At 39.5% G+C, this 21,226-nt stretch overlaps 2 protein-coding genes and 1 long non-coding RNA gene across 6 annotated transcripts; all 3 read left to right on the forward strand.

Annotated features, from left to right (window-relative positions):
• On the forward strand, positions 1-3,385 carry LOC127143330 (uncharacterized). Its single transcript, XR_007814647.1, has 2 exons — positions 1-422; positions 3,120-3,385. It is a non-coding gene; the product is annotated as an uncharacterized LOC127143330 (long non-coding RNA).
• Positions 3,386-5,404: 2,019 nt separating this feature from the next.
• On the forward strand, positions 5,405-8,595 carry LOC108889453 (protein tyrosine phosphatase type IVA 3). 2 transcript variants are annotated; one of them, XM_051076158.1, is made up of 6 exons: positions 5,405-5,542; positions 5,668-5,760; positions 5,863-5,993; positions 6,231-6,305; positions 6,435-6,560; positions 6,595-8,595. In XM_051076158.1, the coding sequence occupies exons 1-5, from the start codon at positions 5,447-5,449 to the stop codon at positions 6,550-6,552; spliced, it is 513 nt and encodes a 170-aa protein (XP_050932115.1). In that variant the 5' UTR covers positions 5,405-5,446; the 3' UTR covers positions 6,553-6,560; positions 6,595-8,595. The 2 variants fall into 2 exon arrangements, with proteins under 2 accessions (XP_050932115.1, XP_018541441.1); XM_018685925.2 differs by having other exon boundaries at positions 6,435-8,595.
• A 1,253-nt stretch (positions 8,596-9,848) lies between these two features.
• On the forward strand, positions 9,849-20,651 carry LOC108889432 (zinc finger protein ZFAT). Of its 3 annotated transcripts, none has more exons than XM_018685868.2 (24): positions 9,849-10,044; positions 11,045-11,203; positions 11,577-11,726; positions 12,057-12,191; positions 12,430-12,540; positions 12,775-12,897; positions 12,984-13,057; positions 13,242-13,327; positions 13,619-13,702; positions 13,878-14,026; positions 14,136-14,227; positions 14,464-14,612; positions 14,703-15,666; positions 15,914-16,040; positions 16,214-16,446; positions 16,750-16,831; positions 17,320-17,439; positions 18,176-18,349; positions 18,535-18,623; positions 19,146-19,284; positions 19,474-19,580; positions 19,798-19,885; positions 19,991-20,088; positions 20,167-20,651. In XM_018685868.2, exons 1-24 carry the CDS (start codon positions 10,026-10,028, stop codon positions 20,365-20,367), a joined length of 3,753 nt encoding a protein of 1,250 aa, XP_018541384.1. In that variant the 5' UTR covers positions 9,849-10,025; the 3' UTR covers positions 20,368-20,651. The 3 variants fall into 3 exon arrangements, with proteins under 3 accessions (XP_018541384.1, XP_018541400.1, XP_018541390.1); XM_018685884.2 differs by having other exon boundaries at positions 20,173-20,651; XM_018685874.2 differs by having other exon boundaries at positions 13,245-13,327.
• The last annotated feature ends 575 nt before the right edge of the window (positions 20,652-21,226 follow it).

Here is a 21,226-nt window from a genome sequence, read left to right on the forward strand (position 1 = left end):
GAGGCTTTTCTCCTCTCTCTCTCTCTCTCTCTCTCTCTCTAAGAGCATTAACTGTAGAGTGTTCTGGTGGTGACAGGGCTGTCAGGGTCAGATGGCTGCTCAGCCTGATTAGACCAGCTCACAGCAGATCCTCAAGCCCGGTGCACTGCCCTGCTACAAGCGAGGTAGAGCCACAGACCAGGCACATAACCGTGCACCGCAGTGAGAGGCTGGGAGGGTACGGGGGTTGGGGTGGATAGTTCAGTGTGACAGTTGGCCAGAGCCACAGGTTGTTGCGGAGAGACTTTTCTGCTTTGCGATCAAGATATTTCAGCTTCTAGGGGCAGGAAAAAAGGGCTGAAAACAGGTGGACTTTGCTGTGGTGAAGAGGCAGAAGAACTAATGTTTAGTCTGTTTTGGGGATGACACTGAAGAACTAAGCGGTAAGGACACACATTCAATAGATATTGCATTTCATTGCTGTTAATACATGCATAAACATCACAGCTGAGTGGTATTTTGCAAAGGTTCCTGATGCTGTCAGGTAGACAGTGTGGCAAACTGCTACAACAGGTTTGTAAATTTGTAACTATAAGCATTAACTTGAGTGATAGATAAGCAATGTAGTCACAATTATGGAGAATTTCCACAGAAATTCGTTTCCACAGAGAGCAGGTTGCAGAGAGCAGAGAGCAGGTTGAGAGGGGGACACAAGCACTGGAGACTTATTTCCACAAAAATGTGATGTGTCACAGAATCAGCTACCAGTATAGATACAGCTATAAATACAGCTGCAGGTATTCAGTGCCTACAGGGGCGTACTATAACAGGCAGTCAGCTGGTTGTATGTCAGCACTCAAACTGTTGTGGGTCAGGACTTTGGTGGAACAGTCAGTCAGTGGTTTGCGGATTTCCCTGTTCAGCAGCCAACCTGTCCACTGAGGTAAGAGAGAAGGTTGTGTAGGTTTAAGGGTAGGCATTTAGCATATTCTCTTTTTTCCACAGTGACTTGTGAACTGTTACAGAAAGCCACCTCAATAAAATGTACTGTAACAGGATTGGACCTGTTTGAGGCTACTACTAACCTGTCTCGTTGTTGTCTTTACTACTAACCTACGAGCTTACTGTGTTTGATTCAGCCTCACATTGCAGGTACTGTAGAAAAGTTTGGCAATCTAATATGGCTCTAAAATAATACTGAGATCCATTTTTAACTTCTTTGGGTCCTGACCCAGCCTGTGACAGGGAAACAGCCAGGCAGCCAGACAACCAAGCGGGGACGCACCTGTTTTTACAAACCAAACCGCGCTCTAAGGTAACAGGGAAGATCGGCTTTACAGTTTTAAGTGGAATTACTGCTACCGTCTAGCCATTTCCCTCACACTCTTTTATGCTTCTGTAGAACTATTTTGTTTTCATATTATGTCACTCTGCTTTATATGTCAGCTAAATTCCTAAAGTGATGGTAGTGCTTGTGAAAAGTTAGAATTTCTATTTGATTTGTATTTAAAATGCTTTAGAGCTATTTCATACCTGGTCTGTGTCTCAGTTTCAGTGAACTCACAGCTGTGTGTTGTCTGTGACAGTGTATCATTTTGCTTTGTGTAATTAGTTTCTACCCCTTGTGTGTCTTAGTTTTAATTTGTTGTGCTTGTTTTCAATGAGGCTCTAAAAACAGAAATGACATCTCCATAAAACTTGTTAAAGGAGGGTCAGTGTTGTTTTTACAATTTGAATTGACTGGGTGGAAAACAATCGACCTCTATCCTGATTAGTGGTGACACAGGATAAATTCCTAATTATAGATAGTCAACAACCTGGAATAGACTACACTCTTCTGGAAGAGTGAGTGAGTAAGTCGGCATGTGATTATGAAGTGTTTGTGTGTGTGTGTGTGTGTGTGTGTGTGTGTGTGTGTGTGCGTATTGGCAGAGCCGAGGTGAAGAGGTGACCACAGATTACCCAGATTACCTCTTGGCTTTCCTTGGTTGTTTGTCTGAATGTTTGGGCATGTTAGTGGGTGGAGGGTGACATCCTCAGGCACCTTCTTTCATATTTCCCTCACTACCTCTGTAACTACTGTACATAGCTGACCTTTGTACTTTATTGCAGGATATTATATCTATTATATTATATTTCTCAATTATTAGCCAATAATTATTACTGTCATGCCTTGTTTTGAATTCTAAGAAATGTGCCTGGCCTATCTAGAGGAGTACATCACATAACGTATTAACTTTTGAGGAAATTACATTATAATTTCCCATCAATCCCATCCCTCATCATTTCACTGCTTTGTATGTAATAAATGGACCAGATGGGAATTTTCCACAAACACACCAAACTAATAGGGTTCAGGTAGCTTAAAGGGGGAAAGAATGTAGTAAATAATCTCCTTTAGCCAAATAGACACAATCCACCAAGACTAGGTAAAATAAACATTTACTTTTTCGATTTTGTCCTCATTTTTTCCCCTCAGACCAAATCTAATTTTGTTGATATTGTGCAGGCTAATCTAATACAGTTTTCCATATTTTGTGAGCCCCATCATATATTAGATTTTCTAGCTCATGGTGCGTCTGTCATCTGTTGTTCAGCTTTCTTGTCCATTCCATGCACTTTTGTATGTGTCTGTTCTAGTTGTTTATGTTGTACATAAGATAGTTCTGAGTAAGTCTGCTCAGACAAAGCAGAACCAGTTCCTTGTAAATATCACTCTTAAGAATATATCAGTATACAACATACAGTATATTAAATGTCAATCTCATGCTTCAGGGTTATCCACAGTGTTTTGCTGTGGGTCATTTTTTTCTAACAACCACCTTTGCTAACATCATCAAAAATCCCTACACTTCTGGCATTATCATCATATTATAGCTTGTATAATTTCATATAGTGGCTTCAATAAAAGCATTTAACATCTGTAAATGTGCATATGCTCATGTGTATATTTGGGTGTTTATCTATGTATATTAATCAAATACATGGCCTCCAGTTGGCCTTTACAGAGCCAATAATGGCTGTAATTAGAACATTTGCCATTATAATATGGTCCAACTTAGCTGACCTAATTTGTAACAATTATCGTGACTCTGGAAGGTGAATGTTTGACCACTTTTTTATTCTGTTTCTTACTTTAGAACTGCTGGTTGATGGAGTTTGTGCGGCGGAGTGGTGACTACTGCCACGCCCAACACATTTAGACCCTATCTGGGATGAAGCTGCACTATGCTGTACTGGGGCCTTGAACCCTGAAAGACCATTGGTCATTGCCTCCTGAACCAGCCAGCTCATGGGGTAACAAGTGGAGTCTCGCAACACCAGAAGCTAACTGGAGAGAGAGAGAGAGAGAAGGAAAGAGAGAGCTACTGAGAAAGACAAAGAGAGAAAGAGAAGAAGACAATCAGAGAGATAAAAACAAAGAGAAGGACACACTGTAGACTCTTGGACTATAGGATACAGTCAACCGATGCTGTAAAGGAGTCAAAACAAGAGAACCTCCGAATTGGGAGAAAAACTATAAACAGGAAGTTCTACAACAAACAGGAAGTCCAGTATCACCTGGAGACCTGATTTAAGTGAAGACATAGCAGCTAACTGCTACAGCCAGAGCTAAAGGTGAGGGGGTAATGCACCAACACATTTTAACTCCTGCACTTCACTGACTTGTTCTGGCATTCTAGTTATAGGATTGTATGATAGGTTAGAAACACAGCTCCCATTTTTAGTATTAATTCTTTGAAATCTGACGATAATTCTTTGACTAAAAACATTTGGCTCCCATCTCATTTCAACACAACAGGAAACATTAGTAGTTGTAAATATAACCAGTGCCAATAATGCTGGGACAAGGTGTAACCAGATATGTCTCTCCTGTGTTCTTGGGAAATGTAAACTTGTTGCTGCTCAGTCATCCCAACCGGCCAACCCATTGGCTTCGTTTATCCACATTTAGCTTGTTGCCTTCCCCATTTGTTTACTTGCATGTGACAACTCTGGTATCACCCAAATAGTTCTTATCTGTGCTAAAATAGTAGCTGTGTACACCTTGGAGAGGGTGAGGCATGCCTGAATTAAGATTAATGAAATTAAAATTCCATCCTAAAATACACTCACGTCCCTGTTATCGCAATCAAAATATGAGTGAGAGCAATGCAGATGAACAAGAGACACTGTTCCACTGACAGCTATGATTTTGTCATTTTTGTTTTACATCTAGTGTACTACCACAAGTGTAGTATTAATGAATTTTAATTATATATAATGCACCCTTTTCAGTAAAGGTTTACAGCTCCATTCATAACAGTCTAACATCAGTGACAGATATATCAACAGAACTGTTTTCTCTTGAGGATACTTCAGTGTACAGTGCACGAGCACACAGACTGATCAGACCAGGTTGGAGCTGGGTGTAGCTATGATTGCTTCACAACCTCAAAGTACCAATAAGAATAATAAAGATATAATTTAACTTGTGCATGAGGGTCACAAGGAAAATGTCAGTCAAGCACAGTCTTTGCACAGCCAGTGTTGAGAAGAGGTCTGATCAGGTGAATAAGTGAAAATAGCAGTGGGGGTGATCAGTGGGTGTGTTGGGGATTTAACTCCCATATTGGATTCCTTTGAGACCAGCATTGTCACATCACTAGCTTCTAACTTGTTGTTTGTTAATTACTCTGAGTTCAGTGTAGTTTTAAATAAGTAGTTTAACTTTCTGGGGATCACACCTGTTTACTTTCTCAGTGCGATTTAGATTGGTAGTTTGACACTGCTTTTGTGTCTGTATGGTAAATACAAAGCTGGAGCCAGCAGCCTGTTAGCTTAGCGTACAGACTGGAAGCTGGGGGAACCACCTTACTTTGCAGATTTAAAGTCATTAGCCTATCAGCAGCACTTCTAAATTTTGCAGATTATCATGCTGCAGTTTGCCTCTCTAATTCATACAAAAACCAAAATGTGAAAATGGGTGACTACTTGTCTTGATGTATGGTGAACTAACAGGTTTAGCAGGTTTAGTCAAATTTTGAAAAATGCCTCGAAAGAAGGCTTGTGATGTTTGAGCCGGCTCTGTTAAGGAGGACTCAAAGCTATACTCAGTGGTATATTGTGGGCAACAAAATCTGAAAATTTGCATGTGCTCTCACTACAGAGACATATAAAACATGTTTCATTTGTGAGGTAACTTATGTTTGGCACTTTGCTGCATTTATTTAAAGCTTTTCAAGATCATTTAGGATTTTTTGGTCATGTAACTGCTGCATAAACAATGATATATATATATATATATATATATATATATATATATATATATATATATATATATATAATCCAAATATAGCTAATATGTTTTAAACCAGGTTGATTTGAAGTTATATACAGTATATACATTTTCCTCGACACTGGGCTTATCTCCTTAAACATAAAGGTCAGAATTCATCCTGGGAGGTCAAAGGTCACTCTGGCCATCATGAATCGTCCAGCTCCAGTGGAACTGTGCCACAAGAACATGAGATTCCTTATCACCCACAACCCCACAGACAGCACACTCAGCTCCTTCATAGAGGTAAGGAAATATGCACGTGACTGCCACCAGAACACTGCAGAGCTTCGTAAAGATAAGATAAACATGCACATATGCATTTTGGGTTTGTTGTGAAAATTGTCCTTTACCAATCTCGTCCCCTCCAGGACCTGAAGCGCTACGGTGCTACCACTGTGGTTCGAGTCTGTGACATCACATATGACAAAGCACCACTTGAGAAAGACGGCATTACCGTGGTGGTGAGGATACGACATACAAACACACAATTAACACTCTAAAGTAGTCATCCTGTGACAAAATATAAAGTTCAAGAAATAGCAAGTGTTCTTCCTCTCTTTCAGGATTGGCCCTTTGATGATGGAGCCCCACCCCCGAGTAAGCTTGTTGACGATTGGTTGAGTCTTCTGAAGAAGAAGTTTCAGGAGGATCCAGGATGCTGCGTGGCTGTTCACTGTGTGGCTGGACTGGGACGGTAAGATACACACCTCAGTGTGAACTGAAAGACACACACACACACACAAACACACAGTCACATATATGCACTTTAAATTATGATTATACATAATGGTTAATTGCACCGGTTTCATATTGTAAATAAAACCAAAACCACACACAAAGACTGCAGACAAACTTGTGGTATTTGTGAGACATCTCAGTGAGACTCAACAGAAATAGACATGACTCTGTGTGTGTTTGTGTATGCACACAGGGCGCCTGTGCTGGTTGCTCTGGCTCTGATAGAGAGCGGGATGAAGTATGAAGATGCCATTCAACTTATCAGGCAGTAGGTACATTTCTATACTTCATCCTGTGTATTTATCCTCATGCACTTATAGCAACATGAGGGTCAGTGTTTACAGAAGCACTGACACTGACTTCCACCATGTAATATTTGCGCATCTGTATATTTTAGGAAGCGCCGCGGAGCCATCAACAGCAAACAGCTAACCTACCTGGAGAAATATCGATCAAAGCAGAGACTCCGCTTCAAAGACTCTCACGCACACAAGAACAAGTGTTGCACCATGTGAACACACTGACACACACACACACACACACACACACACACACACACACACACACACACACATTCACTCACACACTTATTGTACCCCTCAAAAAATGCTCTCAGGAATCCAACCACACAAGCCTTGTCTCACCCGCATCATTGTCCCATGTGTACTGTGGGAATTCTTGAATGTCTCAGTCATTTCATTAGAATGCATCTTTCTTTGCTCATTTGTAATAATTTCCTGTCTTTTAAAGTTTATTTTATCAGCATGTTTGCTTCATTATATATCTGCTTTATTACACGAGTCTGGAAAAGACTCATTTAGGACAGTGGACATTATATGTTGAGGCTCTTAAATCACATTCAAATTTTCAACAAATCAAATTCACAGCATGTGCCCATAGGGACACCTGAACAGATTTGGTGTAGGACTCATTTATCATATACAAAAAAAACCTCAAATCACACCTGATATTTTGTGAAAATGCCATTGAATTTCAATGACTTTGTACAGATGTTCAGTATGTTTAAACTTAACCATAATCAGGGTATATAATTACATGCAGTGTTTCTGTGTTTTTTGAGATTGTTTTTTGCTATGAAAAAACCGTCAGATACAATTTCTAAACAATTTTGGCAGACTTAAACTTAAACACTGAAACACAAGACTAAAATCACCTCAGCAGCTCAGTAAATTAGTGTTGGTTCTCCAGGTAGACCTTCTCTTACACTATTCCTCCTGGTGTCTGTTCTCAGTTTAACAGGAAATATAAGGGCTCATTTTAATCCCAGCGTTTTCTGCCATTTGTCTACAATTATCATTAAAATCAGCCTCTATAATGCTACAATGGATGAAACATTTTGGTAAACATAAAGCCTTTATTTGGTTTTGTCACAGTCACTGTTTTAATATTACATCATACACTGTGCTCAAGTGATGTGTTTACATATCTGCGTGTGCATTATGTTATGCTCTGTTTACTGACGCCCACAGAAGGAAACTTACTGGTTAGCAGCACCTGATTGCAAAGGCAAACATAGTACATATGTGTTACATAAATAGGAAATGTTGATAAATCTACTATAATCATACATGACATACATTCAAAGATTATGTAAACTAGGTGTAAATAATGTTAAATGAGGGTTCTCTATAAGACAGGGTGAACCACTTCTCCCATTCAGTGACTATAAAATGCACAAAGAACATTAAATCATTGCTGGTATTACAAATATATTTTATATACTCATGTGGTCAGTGGGGAATGTCTATCATATCAGCAGATGATCACACTGACTAGCCAAGCTCCAAGGCCAATTTTGGCCTGATAAGTATGTTGATAAATTTAGAAATCGGGTCTAATCATATCACAAATGTTGCTGTGCATCATCACATCCTTTAGACCTGGTTACAGTGTCTGACACACATTTTTTTGTGAGGTGGAGTTTACCTTTTCATTTGTATTGTTCCTAAAAGATACATGTAAGCAACTGCTTCTGAGACTCCTTCCGTTTTTCATCCCGAATTGAGTTATGTTTTTTTTGCTGATGATAGAGCATGCATTTTTTATGTATTAGTAGGCTGCTTATGATAGTCTCATCATCTGTGTTATGAAAAACATCTTTGACCTCAACAAAAATTTGTGAGGAAGAAATGAGAGCAGAAGGTATGATCTGAAGTATTGTCATTGTAAATGAGAATTGGTTCTTAATTGACTCACCTGGTTAAGTAAAGCTTAAATAAATAAATAAATAAAAGTAAAGAAACAATTAGAGATTTATAGAGGAAACAGGTTCCATCATCTTAACCTGTAAGCTCGGTTGTTTTTTCAACAAACTGATGATATGTGTGCCTGTGTTTGCTGGAATATGTGTGTGTGTGTCTGTGTGTGTCTGTGCGTGTGTGTGTGTATGTGTGTGTGTGTGTTTGATAGCCTTTAGCGGTTGTGCTCATTGAGACTGGCCTGAGCTGACACATTTTTAATGTAAAAACAAATGCTGTAAATGTCTGTATGTCTATAAATTCTTGCATTGTTTAATAACGGTTTTGTCTCTGTCCCTATATGTTATTAGTTTTTCATAAATTCCTCTGTTTTATGGCTTTATTAAGTTCCATTTAGCTGGAAATGACAAAACATAAAATCACAAACATATACTAAATGCAAGACCAAGGAATTTATTAAACTCTGTTGCTGAAAATAAATACAACATAATAAAAAAATGTGATTTATTACCTCTGAAGTGCTATAAAAACCATTATTGTCACTATTAGATTTATAAATATATGTAGCCTGTGAGCTTGATAATAAACCATCATAACAAAACCAAAACTTTCAACCACAGAGCAGTGGATGGGTCTTGGCATTAGATTAACATTCTAATATGACTATAGAAAGCATACTTCATACTTTAAAAATCATAAATTCATTAAATTATTAATTAATAATATATAATAATAACTTTTCCTAAATTTCTGTATCTCATTACTCAGTACTTGCAAGTGCTTCATGGTAGTACTGACCACCTTACACTACTGGAAGCCTTGTAGAGAGGAGGACTGAGGCCTTAAAGGATAATTATATGACATCTTATCAGAAGTAAGCTGTAAAAATTTGGGGTTTTGCCACAAATTTTATTTTATCAAAATTAAGTTGTCTCACATTTGTTCACTTTAGAATATTTCAAAAACACTGAAGGTAAATGAAGGTAAATATTAGTAGGAACTCTCTGTAACCTGCAACATAAATTGGGACTTATATATTGTATACTTTTATTTTTTTTTTTAAATATAAAATACTAACTCACAGCACATTTCCACTTCCAATAAGCCACTGATCATACCATTGACCATATAATTATTTTATCTATAGTATTGTAATGTATTCTTAACATCCAGAGAAGCCGCTACTGATTGTCTAGCCAAGTAATGTTTATTTAGTGACAGAAAAACCAGATACAGATACTTCTCCATACTGCTCCATCTTCCTGTCAAAAGTAATTATTATTATTATTTTTTTTATTTATTTATTTATTTTTTACAGTAACATTACCCCCACTATATGTGGTGTAATCTATATTTTGATATGGCCATTCTTTGATGCACCACATAACCACCATAAGTGTTACATTAGAACAGGTATAACTCTACAAGACTCCCACAACTTGTCCTAAAATTTACGGAAACAACAGTAACAAATTACGAAATTAAACTAATATTAAATTAAAACCAGGCCAAACTGCTTGTGAACGCTGTAATTCCTTTTCAGACGCAGGGTAGTCCGCCCGCCACAGAGGGCGCTATTTGCTACAGCACCACCAGGTCCTGTCTGCTTCCGCTGGTTGAAAGGACTTGTTTCGCAGATTCGACAGAAATTTCCATCTGCGTAATGTGAAATTAGGCTCTAAATCCAAATTCAGAGATTATATTCAGTCGTATAATGGCTCAAATCCATCGATAAATGTGTGTTATTTTGCCGTGTAGGCGCTGGAGAGATGGACGGACAAAAAGCAGGTAAGAATTTGAGCTAGCCTCAACTCGAATATGTTTGTTGGGTCTTCACGTTAGCTTGGGCCAAATCAAAATAAACAAACGTGCCCGCTTATAAAAACGCATCATTGCACCGATTTCTAGAGTCCCACATCTTGTTTTTACACTGTAGACATTATTTACAGGCATTTTCTTGTTCAATAAAGTTCCAGGTAGTCTCCAGAGTTTGGTTTTTCACTGGCAGTTGTTAGTATGGTTTACTTAAGTGTTCAATGACAATCGTTAGTCTTCAGCCTCAGTATGGGTGAAAACTGTAAGACAGCATCAGACTCTGTGGACAAAGAGAGACCACCGCCTCATTTAAAGACTAAACACACCAGAAAGCACCAAAAAAGCTAGCTCATATTTTCATGGCTTCGTTTTATTTAATTATCACGCTAACACATAACAACATGGAGCTGCCTATTTTGTAGTCAGATATGACTAGATTAATGAATCTGATCTCGATGCAACAGCAGTTGTCTCATACACCAGCATAATTTAAACAAGCCATTACCCTCATCTAGAGGGAAAAGATGTTTTATGTTACAGCTGCTATGATTAATTGATCAATCAATCGACAGACAAATAACTATTTATTGTTTAACTAAAAACAAGAACAAACATATCCTGAACATTTTAGGGAAAAAACTATTAAAGGAACAATATATTTGTTTTAAATGTATGCAGGTGTAACGCTCAAGATTGTAGTGTAATGACACAAAAGCTGTTGTTATTCCTTCATCAGTTTGGCCCTTTAGAATCTGTCATGTCAAAGAAAGACCATCCTTGCAGGATGTTGGAGGTGGATAGAGGATAAAACTTGTGAATATAAATATGAGGTAACTAGGTGCAACAAGCCCAAAAACTAAGTCTGCTCCACTGCTGGTAGACACATTATGTTAATCTCATTTTAAAATGACTCTGTTAGTTTCCTCTCTGACCCTCTGAGTCTAACGCCTTCCCTCTCCCTGTTTCTTTCTAGCTGGTTCAGTGTTTATGTGTCGGCTGTGCAACCTCTTCTCTCCCAGTCGCTCTCTGCTGTTGGATCATTGCTCCCAGCTGCATGCCCAGCAGGAACCTCCTGATGACATCATCATCGCACTGCAACCCCTTGTAGCAGAGCCTGTGGAGACTCTGACAGGTCAGATTAATGTGTCATTGCCGGGAATACTAGTACAAGAACACTAAAAACATATTTGGAGTCATAATCGTTATTACTACATTCACTAATTTGAGGATGAGTTGGATAAATTTGACTTATTTAGTACTTACTCAGTACCACAATTTTGCAAGCAAATACAGATAACAACTAATAAAGATTGAAGTATAAACTTAACTACATGGTAATGTAATATAATATTGTCTTTGGGGGATTACAGCAAAGTTCTAGTAGATCAAGCTTTGGCTATGCAGAAAACAGTTGTTTGTTGGAGAATCTCTGTTGATTTTGGTCTTGTTAATAAAAAATAAAGAGATGAAAAAACCCGGTGTTCTGCCATCTTGTTGGCTCACAGAGACCCCAGTGAAGCGAAAGCGAGGGCGACCAAAAGGCTCCACGAAGAAGGTACGCACGACTGACTCCACCCATTCTCCAGAGGACAATCCCCAAAGACAAGAAGAGGGGAAAAAGAAGGAGGCAGACCAACAATGTAACTCAGGAGAAGGTAGGGCACTGTTGTCTTTTATGTGTATTCTATAATTCTTTTTTGTCTATGCAGAGGACTGGATAAGTACCCTCTGCAAGATGCTTGGTTAGAGTTTCTAGCTAGTTTTAGAAAGTTTACAGTCAGTAAAACCTGACAGGTGCACTGTTACCCCTGTTGTAAATGCCACATTGCTGGTTGAGTGAGAATAAACACACAGTCCACCTGACATAAAAGAGATATCACATACAGTTTCATTTACTCACAAATATTACTGTAAATATTTTGGATGGTTTGTTAAACATACTGTGTGTCCTGCACTCTGTGCTCTGACTCTATTTTTTCCTCTAGGTGAAAGCCACGATGGGATTTTGGGACTTGAATGTAAAGACTGCCATCGCTCGTTCAGCAACAGACGACAGATCCGCAAACACATCTGTCTGAGAGAAGAGGAGGAGGAGGAGGAGGAGGATGAAGAGCAGAATGGTGAGGAGTTGAAAAGGCAGAAAAGTAATTAAATATTAACCATAGATTCATACAAAGAGCAGTAAGTTGGAGTGATGCGAAGGAGCATGTTAGGAATTGTTCTTATTGTAATTCTAGATTATTAAATATCTCTGTGTTACATACAGATGCTGGGAAAAACTACAGAAATATATTGTTTACAAACATTTATTGTACTTTGCAATTCAGGTGATTGTGATTAATAGATAAACATTCTCAGGGAGAAACTGTGTCGGAGCAGGAGTTGGTTCTGGGAGTTTGGATCCTGGGAAAGCTAATATAAACCAGACGCACCAAAAACCAGTGAGGTCAGGACTTGCAAGAGAAAAAGGTATGTTTAATATCAGGATATTATTTCCGCAGATTCTTACTTTTATACTTACTTTTGTTTTATAAAATCTGAAATCAAAAGAGGTAATGGATGTGTGCTCTTATGGGTATTTACTGTGTGTCATAAGACTCTCTATCTCTAAATCTCTACTGGGTATTAGCTCCACTCATGGGTTAGTAGTTTTATAATAGTTTGTATACTAGTTTACTACACTGTCTTGTCCTCTCTTTGTAGATGGGAGCAGCGTTAGACCCCCAAGAAACAACCGAAGCCGCACTTCCAAAGAAGGAGGCCCAGCAACAGGAAACAAAAAGTCAGTCATCAGTGTTGTTCTGACAGAAGATGCAACACTTCCAGGTCTGTCTCAAAGAGCTTTTTTGTGCTACTGACCTGACTGCTATAGGGCAGTATGTCTTATGTATAATTTCTTACCTTTATTTCAGGTGTTTCTAAAATGGTTCCAGTAGAGGACAATTTAGCAGAAACAGAGTCTACAGCCACCAAGACTCAGCCACAGGTAAGCCCAGGAATACACATAAACATTTGATGGCTTGGTTCACCCAAATTACAAAAAGATCGATTTTTTCACTTACCTCTAGCCTTACTATAGCTGAGCAGTCACAGTTTTATGTTCCCAAGTGTTGACATATGAGTCTTTCAAGATTTCTGAACCACCACCCTAATATTTTTCGGTCATTAAGCAGTCTGCAGTCAAGAGTCAGTCACAAGACCTTGCAAATGGAGCCACCATCTGCGAAAGTAACCCTAAAACGGACCAGGAGCCAAGGTAATATAACAAAAAATATCAGTTTCTCCTATTATTCTTTGACTGTAATACATAACTGATGGTCCCAATAACAAATTGTCAGTAAACCTGATATAGAAGAACTGACAGTTAAGCACAATATCTCACTATCCGTGATACAAACTAATGAAATGGTGAAACGCTTGAAAGTTGACCTATCAATTACATGTATAAATAATATTGCAGAGTTCTATTTTAATTGTTGCTTGTAGTAGTTTGACCATCACTGTTATCCGCTGGCAGCGGTCTTATCTCGTTGTTTTCTGTTCCTAGTTCTAACCCAACCTCCACAACAACAACAGCAGCAGCAGCCAGCAAAGGCTTCCAGGAATATTCTATCAAGCAAGATGCCACCAAGTACTGTGTGAATGTCTTTAATTGAATGTATTAACAGTGATTTCATTTTACATTAGTTATAGCTTTGTTTGGAGGTCAAATGTAGCTAAATGCTCTGTGTAGACCACATGATAAATATTGCTGTGAATAAACCTGGTTGTAATTAATAATAATATTGTTACTCTGTGTGTCCCAGTTTACTTCAGAGCCAGCTGAAGATCTTTGCCTGCGAGTTCTGTAACAAGATCTTCAAGTTCAGACACTCACTAATCGCCCACCTGAGGACACACACCCAGGAGAAACCGTTTCAGTGTCCACACTGTGACTACGCATCAGCCATCAAAGGTAAATCCAGGCTCTCTGGCAGCACAAGCACAGAAAAATGCAAAATTATTTATCAATCTGAAGAAACTGCTTACTGACCTGCTTACTTACTTGATTTTTCCCTTCAAAGCCAACCTGAATGTTCACCTGAGGAAGCACACAGGAGAGAAGTTCAACTGTCAGCACTGTCCTTTCAACTGCCTCAGCCCAGGACACCTCAAGGTGTTGTTATTATTACCTTGAGATACAGTCTGAAGTCCCTTTATCAGGGTTAGGTTGTTGTTTTTAATGTATGTTGTCACTTCATACTGGAATACAGCAGTCCACTGACTTTTAAATCTCATTTTGACAGGTCAGTGTATGTATTCTCATATACGGTATTTTGTGTTCGGGTTGTGATCTTTGTTCATTGACAATGATCTTCTCTGATTCTGGTTTGTAATTCTGTGTTTCTGCAGGTCCATATAGAGAGGGTCCATTTGAAGGTGAAGCAGCACTGCAGCTTCTGTGAGAAAAAGTACTCAGATGTGAAGAACTTGCTGAAACATATAGAGAAACGGCATAACTTGAAAGACGCTTCGGTGTACCAGAGCTACCAGCAGCTGAGGTGTGATCTACAGTATCTAAAATTTAAATTCATCTGTATCTGTTTAACCAGATGATCTACTTGCCTTTCTGATTTATTTATATTTTCTAGGTTAAAGACTCGTCAGGGCCTCAGACAGCTCTTGTACCACTGCCCCACCTGTAACCGACGCTTCAAGAACCAGCTCGAGCGGGAGCGCCACCTGTTGGTCCATGGGCCTCAACGCCCCTTCGCCTGCCTGCTCTGTGACCACGCTGCAACCAAGATGGAAGCCCTCTCCGCTCACGTCAGGAAACACCTCTTCCTTTACGTGTGCTGCGTGTGTGACGGGAAGTTTGTCAGCTCTCAGAGACTGAAGAGTCACCTGAAAGAGTCTCACCCTGAGCTGGACCAGGAGCAGGCCTTCACCGACTGCATCAATAACAGCTACTACCTGATACAGCCTGGAGGAGGCATGTGGGGGGATGAGGAGAGGGCGGACTCAGGGAGAGGGATGAACGAGGAGCAAAGGACAGAGCAGGAGGGTGAAGATGGGACGATGAGACAGGGGGGTGGAATGAACGGCGTCCGAGGGGAGGAGTGGCCAGATGGGGAAGTGGAGCAGCTAGAAGTAGCAGTGAGGGAGGTGGTGGAGCAGGAAGAGAGGGAAGAAGCAAAAATTCAGAGTGGAATTGCAGAGGAGGTGCAGGTGACAGAATTAGAGACAGGAAAAGAAGGAGAAATAGAAAATGGAGGTGTGCAGAAAGATTCCCAAGGAGTGATTTCTGAAGAAACCACTGACAGACAGGATGAAGCAACAGCTGGGGAGCCATCACAGGCCAACACAACGGACTCATGTACCCCGATAGCTCAAAATACAGGCAGACACGAACACAACACACAGACTTTTTTATCACCTGAGAGCATTCATATCTCTCTCCTGGAGGACAGGACTCAAAAAAACACACATGTAGGAAAAAAAATACATACAACTTCATCATCAGGAAATGCAGACGTACCTGGTTTGGGTGTACACATACCTTTGTCATCATCAGCACCTTTAGGGGAAGAGGACCAAACTCCACATTCAGAGAAGGTAAATTAACAACAACAACAGGTACTGTTTGCTGTTTCTGTGTATCCATATTGAATTTAATATAATGATTATACAAGGAAAAGCAGCTCCGTAGTTACAGTAGTAATGCTGTACTTAAAATTATTTGATTAGACTGAATGTCTCTGAATTAAGTAACTCATTTTAGAGGAGGTTGATTTTCAATCATCTTCTCAAACTCTCCTTAGGTTGACTTTCTCCTGAGTCTGTCTTTGTTTTCTGCTGATAGGAGTCAGAGATTTTCCATCAGAGTGCGTTCCAGCAGGTGTTTTCATCTCTTCAGAAAACTCAGCTTAACATGGAGACTTTCCAAAGGCTCAGGAAAATTTATGGAGACCTGGAATGCCAATACTGTGGTGAGATGATGAAACCACATTGATTAGGCTGGTTTTGTTGTTATTTATGTTATGTATTTATTTTTAATTTCACGGTATACTACATTATTTATTACTTAGCCTTTCACCTATCTGAGTGTTAAATTATGTCTGCAAGACTAATCATGTTTTGTTTTTTTTTTCCTGCTGCACAGGTAAACTGTTCTGGTACAAAGTCCACTATAACGTCCATGTACGCACACACACCAAGGAGCACTTGCATTACTGTACAAAGTGTAGCTACTCGTCCATCACCAAAAGCTCTTTAAAGCGGCACCAGATCCAGAAACACAGCGGCTTGCTGCTGCCTTGTTCTAATCCTAGCTGTAAATACACCACACCTGACAAATACAAACTACAAGCTCATCTGAGGACGCACCAGGAACAGGTAACCAGCCTGAGGAGACACAATATTCAGAAAAATGTTTGGAATTCATTTCTGATTAGACTATGAGTGCATTTGCAGGTTAAATTCCTTGTTGAAAACATGCTCCTAGTCTTAGTTATAGTTAAATTTATTGTGATACACTGCCATCCCCGTCTAATCGTGGTTCGAGTACATGAACCACCTCAACTACCTCTCTTACACATGTTTAATCAACACTGTAATTTATTTGCAATGAAATGTAGTGTATTTGTGCCTTAATCAAAAGTGAATGCCTGATGCCATTCTCTTGCTGTTGTTTTACAGGGGAAGACTGTGGCCTGTCCTGTCTGCAAGAACAGCTACCCAGAGCACAGACTGAAACACCACATCAAAACATCCCACCCTGGTAAAGAATACACAAATGTATCTGTAGAAATAGACAAAGAGACACACAATAACCTGCTAACATCTTTTATTATCGTATCCTGAAACAATTTCAAGTCTGTCTCTTAGATCAGTTTAAGTATTCACATTTGTCCACTCTGCACTGTCTGCTAAATCCAAAGTCTAGGGTGGAACCTTTGCACAGAGCCAGAAACTGACAGCTTGGCTATTTTTACTTGCTCTGTCATTGGAAGATCGCTGCTAATTTTGTGTGTCATCCTCTTGTTACATTTTAGGCAACTCGTTGTAATGATAGAGGGTGCTATTTTGGCAGCATACTGTTATTTATGGGACAATGATTTCATATTGTTTTAACTGTGGAAAGATTCTCTTGGCTTTGAACCACAGATATCACATCAGATTGACATGAATAGCTTGACAACCAATCTTACAAGGTTAATTTCCTCTTGTTTGTGTGTCTTTGTGTGTGTGTTTATACACGTTGGACAGATACACTGCCTGTGCAGGGAAAAGGGCTGATGGTGCAGCGTGCAGAGAAGTGCCCTTACTGTGACTCCTACTTCCTGAAGAACAGCAGTGATTTTCAGCAGCACATCTGGGCCCACCAAGGTATGATATCCCATACACACTCATGGTCTTGAGCAACGCATCTGGGCTGATAATTGCCCATGCACAGTGTTTCACTGTTCACTGATTACTATGTGAGCTGAGCTTCCATCTATCTCTCTTCCTCCTGGCTGCACTCCAGGAGGACGGACTAGACTGAAAACACACTGCAGATGTTGCAAGAGGAAACTGGCCTGTTTGTCAGTTTGCGAAATGATGAGAACACAAACAAACCAATTTTTCTGCTTATGTGCTGCTGGCATAAACTCAAGAATTAAAAAAAAAAAAAAAGAAATGTGGCAATTAAGATTGGCAAGAAAAAATCACTCTACGTCTGATGAATATGTGGATTCTCAGCTGATTGGTTCAATATATAAACCATGGACACATCAGCTGTAATGTAAAGCATTTTGCTTTGAGTAAAAGAATTACTAGTGTGAGTCCCCTTCCCCTCAGTCCCTGCTTTAACACTCTCTTAACTCACTGAGCTGTTTACCCTGAAGTTACATCTGTCACGAGGCTGTGGTACCTGGCAGACATGAATCCAGAGCAGGTGTTGATGAAGGTCTCAGTGAATGCAGCCAGTTTACTGCAGTGCAGATACTCATTGTGTTTTTCAGCAGGACTTGTTTGTTTTCTTTCTTCTTTCTGCCACTGTCCTTGCAACTTGTACCTCCTGTCACTCTGTGAAATGTTTTTTAACATTCTGCTTCTGTCCTATATGTATCTATGTGTGTAGGTCTGAAGCCATACCTCTGTAATGTGTGTGACTATGCGGGTCGCAGTAGGAGCAACCTCAAGACTCATATGAACCGACACAACACAGAGAGACGTCATCTCTGTGATCTGTGCGGCAAAAAGTTCAAGTCTAAAGTCACGCTAAAAAGCCACAGACTGAGCCACACCAATGAAGGTACATACTCCCTGCTCTGTCACTGGTGATGATGTGTTTTTTTTTGGTTTATTGGTATTTATTGGTTTATTTATTTTATTACTTATTATTTTACGATTGCTTATGTATTTTTATGTCTCAAGTATTCTCCAGAAAGTTGAGGAAATGCAAAGCAATGATAAAAAAAAATAATTCTGTTTGTTCAGGGAAGCGGTTTCAGTGTTCGGAGTGTGACTTTACCTCAGTCTCTAAACCTTCCTTGCTCAGACATATGGAGCAACACGCTGAATTTAAGGTCAGAATATACAAACAGGCATGCACACACACACACCTTATAACCTCAGCATGTAGAAAGACCAGTATACTATTGTACATCACTGTGAACGATAAAATATCAGTAAGAAGAAACTGCCTAAAAAAAAAAAAAAATTCATCTCATGTCTGGCAATTTTAAAATTGAATTCTGAAAAATCTGAAATTGTTTAAGTATTTGTTTAAATAGTTTTAACATGCAAATGCTGCCGATGTGATTCAACAGCAGTATTTTATTTTATCTATCAATGACTGAATCTCAGTCACAGTTTTCTGTGTTCTGGATATTAAATATTAGTTGTCGATTTGCTATTGTTTTTTCCACTTTCTCAGCCCAAATTAAATGGGCCATAAACCTAACCTCAGTTGCATCCATGATCTGTCATTTTTCTGACAAAATGATTGACAAGCTGTTTAGAAAAATCAGTGAAGTTTTCAAATTCAGTCTTGTCCTCCTGATATTTCATTTGCATTTACTTGTGTGTGTTTTTGTCCTTCTCTGTAGCCTTTTCGCTGTGCCCACTGCCACTACTCCTGTAACATCGCTGGTCCCCTGAAGCGACACTACAACTTGAAACACCCAGATCAGAAATATGAGAATGCCGGACCTGGACTGCCTAATGCTGATGCTCTGAAACAGCAAGGTCTGAGCTTTGCTTTCCCACTACCATGTTGTGTTCATTTACTACCATAGGACATTTCTGTGCAAAGGTTTTTAAAGTACAGTTGACATTATGGTTAAGACTATCAGGAGTGGGAATCAGTTTGATACCAGGAGGAAAGTCCTTACAGAGCAAAAAATGTGTTCAGCTTTTGTGTGTGCCTGTGTTTAGGTGGAATCAAGTGTCCTGAATGTGAATTTGTTTATGGCACCAAGTGGGAGCTGAACCGCCACCTGAAGAGCAAACACAGCCTCAAAGTGGTAGAAGGCACCTGGGAGGTAAACAGTACAAACACAGACTAGATACAGAGAATTTTTTTTTCATCATTGAAAAAGATATTTCTGGGTTAGAAAAATTTTAAAACTGCTGCCAAAATTTGAGAAGCCAGAAAAACTTTCTAGCTCATATAGTCAAAGTGCTGTACCAGTTGTTTTTATATGTCAAAGCCAGAGTTCACGGGATAATACAGTATCTGCCGTATGTATAAATATCCAGGTGGGTGAGGCAATAGAGGCCCAGTATGTGTCTGTGGAGGATGAGGAGCAACTGACAGAAGCACCTGTAGCAGCTCTGCATGACAACGGTAACAACAGCAACAGTGACAAACATTTAGCAGATAAATGACTCCTTGCTAATTCTATGTTTGTCACTAATATACTTTATGTAATATATTGCCTTTTTTGTTCAGTTAATATCCAGCAGATCACTGAGTTCAGTTCAGAGGCCCAAGACGCCGTCACCTCCATGGTCGCCATGGCTCCAGGCACGGTTACTGTCGTACAGCAGGTAAAACATCATTGCATCGCTTACTCGGGAAATCATGAGCGGTTACAATAAAATGCTGACGTTAAGCTGTGGCCAAAGTTGCAGGTGGCTGACGAGCAGGAAGTCAGTAACTGCAGCAACCAGCTGATGGTGGTGAACGCAGAGGGGGGTCTGACTGGTGACCAGGTGATGGTGGTGGAGGATGCACATGGCCTCGAGGCTCTGACAGTCCTTACTCAGGGAGAAAACGCTCACCACTATATTGTCTACGTTCAGGAACACACAGTAGAAATCAACTAGTAATGCTCTCATTTTAACATAAACCCATCAGCGCTGAGTGGATCAGTGAGTGCCAGTAGATCAGTTTACAAAATAAGAGTAAGATAAAATTTACTAATAGCAATAAAATCATGATATAGTGAATGTTTCCTAATCATTATTAAGAATTTTCTTCATTAGACTTATTTTTTCAGTCACTTGGTAATTATAAAAACAGTAAGTGTATTACTTTGTTTTGTGATTATGTGACATATTTTGTACTTACAAAGTATATTTAAATAAAATTTCTGTCCTGCACTGTTTGATGCACTGGAGTGGATTCATTTTCTAAAAGTCAGTATAACCTCAGTAATACTGTATAATATAAGATTCAGACTCTTTGCAGTGCACTTAAAACAACACCATCCATGCATTATGTTCTCAACATGGCTACCTCTAGTGTTTTCCTTCCATCCATCATCTATACTGCTTATCCTTAAGGTTCAGACAGCGGGACAGAGCCAGAGCACCCAGAGAACCCACACAGGCACAGGAAGAATATGCAAACTCCACACAGAACATCCCTGGGGTTTGAACTGCCAGCTTTTAGTGTTTTGTATCTTGGAAATACGCATCACACTGTACAGTATGAACAGTGTTTACATAAACTGTACAAACAGGCCACCATGACAAGAAAGACTAAGTTTGGAAATATATAAATGACCATATGGAATAAATATACCCCTTTTCTTCATGCAGGATGTAGAATACTGACACATGTTGGATAAGGATACCACACTCTGTTGATGGGGATGGGATCACTGTTGACAGCACACAATAATATATGAAAGCACTGCGTTTTATGTGAGGAAAAAACAGTCAGGAGTATTCAGTGGTTATG

The sequence above is a fragment of the Lates calcarifer genome, linkage group LG15 (genome assembly GCF_001640805.2).
Source record: "Lates calcarifer isolate ASB-BC8 linkage group LG15, TLL_Latcal_v3, whole genome shotgun sequence".
Taxonomy (NCBI): domain Eukaryota; kingdom Metazoa; phylum Chordata; class Actinopteri; family Centropomidae; genus Lates; species Lates calcarifer.

Bases quoted from the DNA above. Each gene is read 5' to 3' on its own strand.
- LOC108889453 (XM_018685925.2), top strand. From the start codon at position 5,447: ATGAATCGTCCAGCTCCAGTGGAACTGTGCCACAAGAACATGAGATTC. The intron at 5,543-5,667 runs GTAAGGAAATAT...CGTCCCCTCCAG, and splicing joins CACTCAGCTCCTTCATAGAG to GACCTGAAGCGCTACGGTGC. The intron at 6,306-6,434 runs GTAGGTACATTT...TGTATATTTTAG, and splicing joins GCCATTCAACTTATCAGGCA to GAAGCGCCGCGGAGCCATCA.
- LOC108889432 (XM_018685868.2), top strand. The intron at 12,541-12,774 runs GTATGTTTAATA...CTCTCTTTGTAG, and splicing joins AGGACTTGCAAGAGAAAAAG to ATGGGAGCAGCGTTAGACCC. The intron at 19,581-19,797 runs GTAAACAGTACA...ATAAATATCCAG, and splicing joins TGGTAGAAGGCACCTGGGAG to GTGGGTGAGGCAATAGAGGC.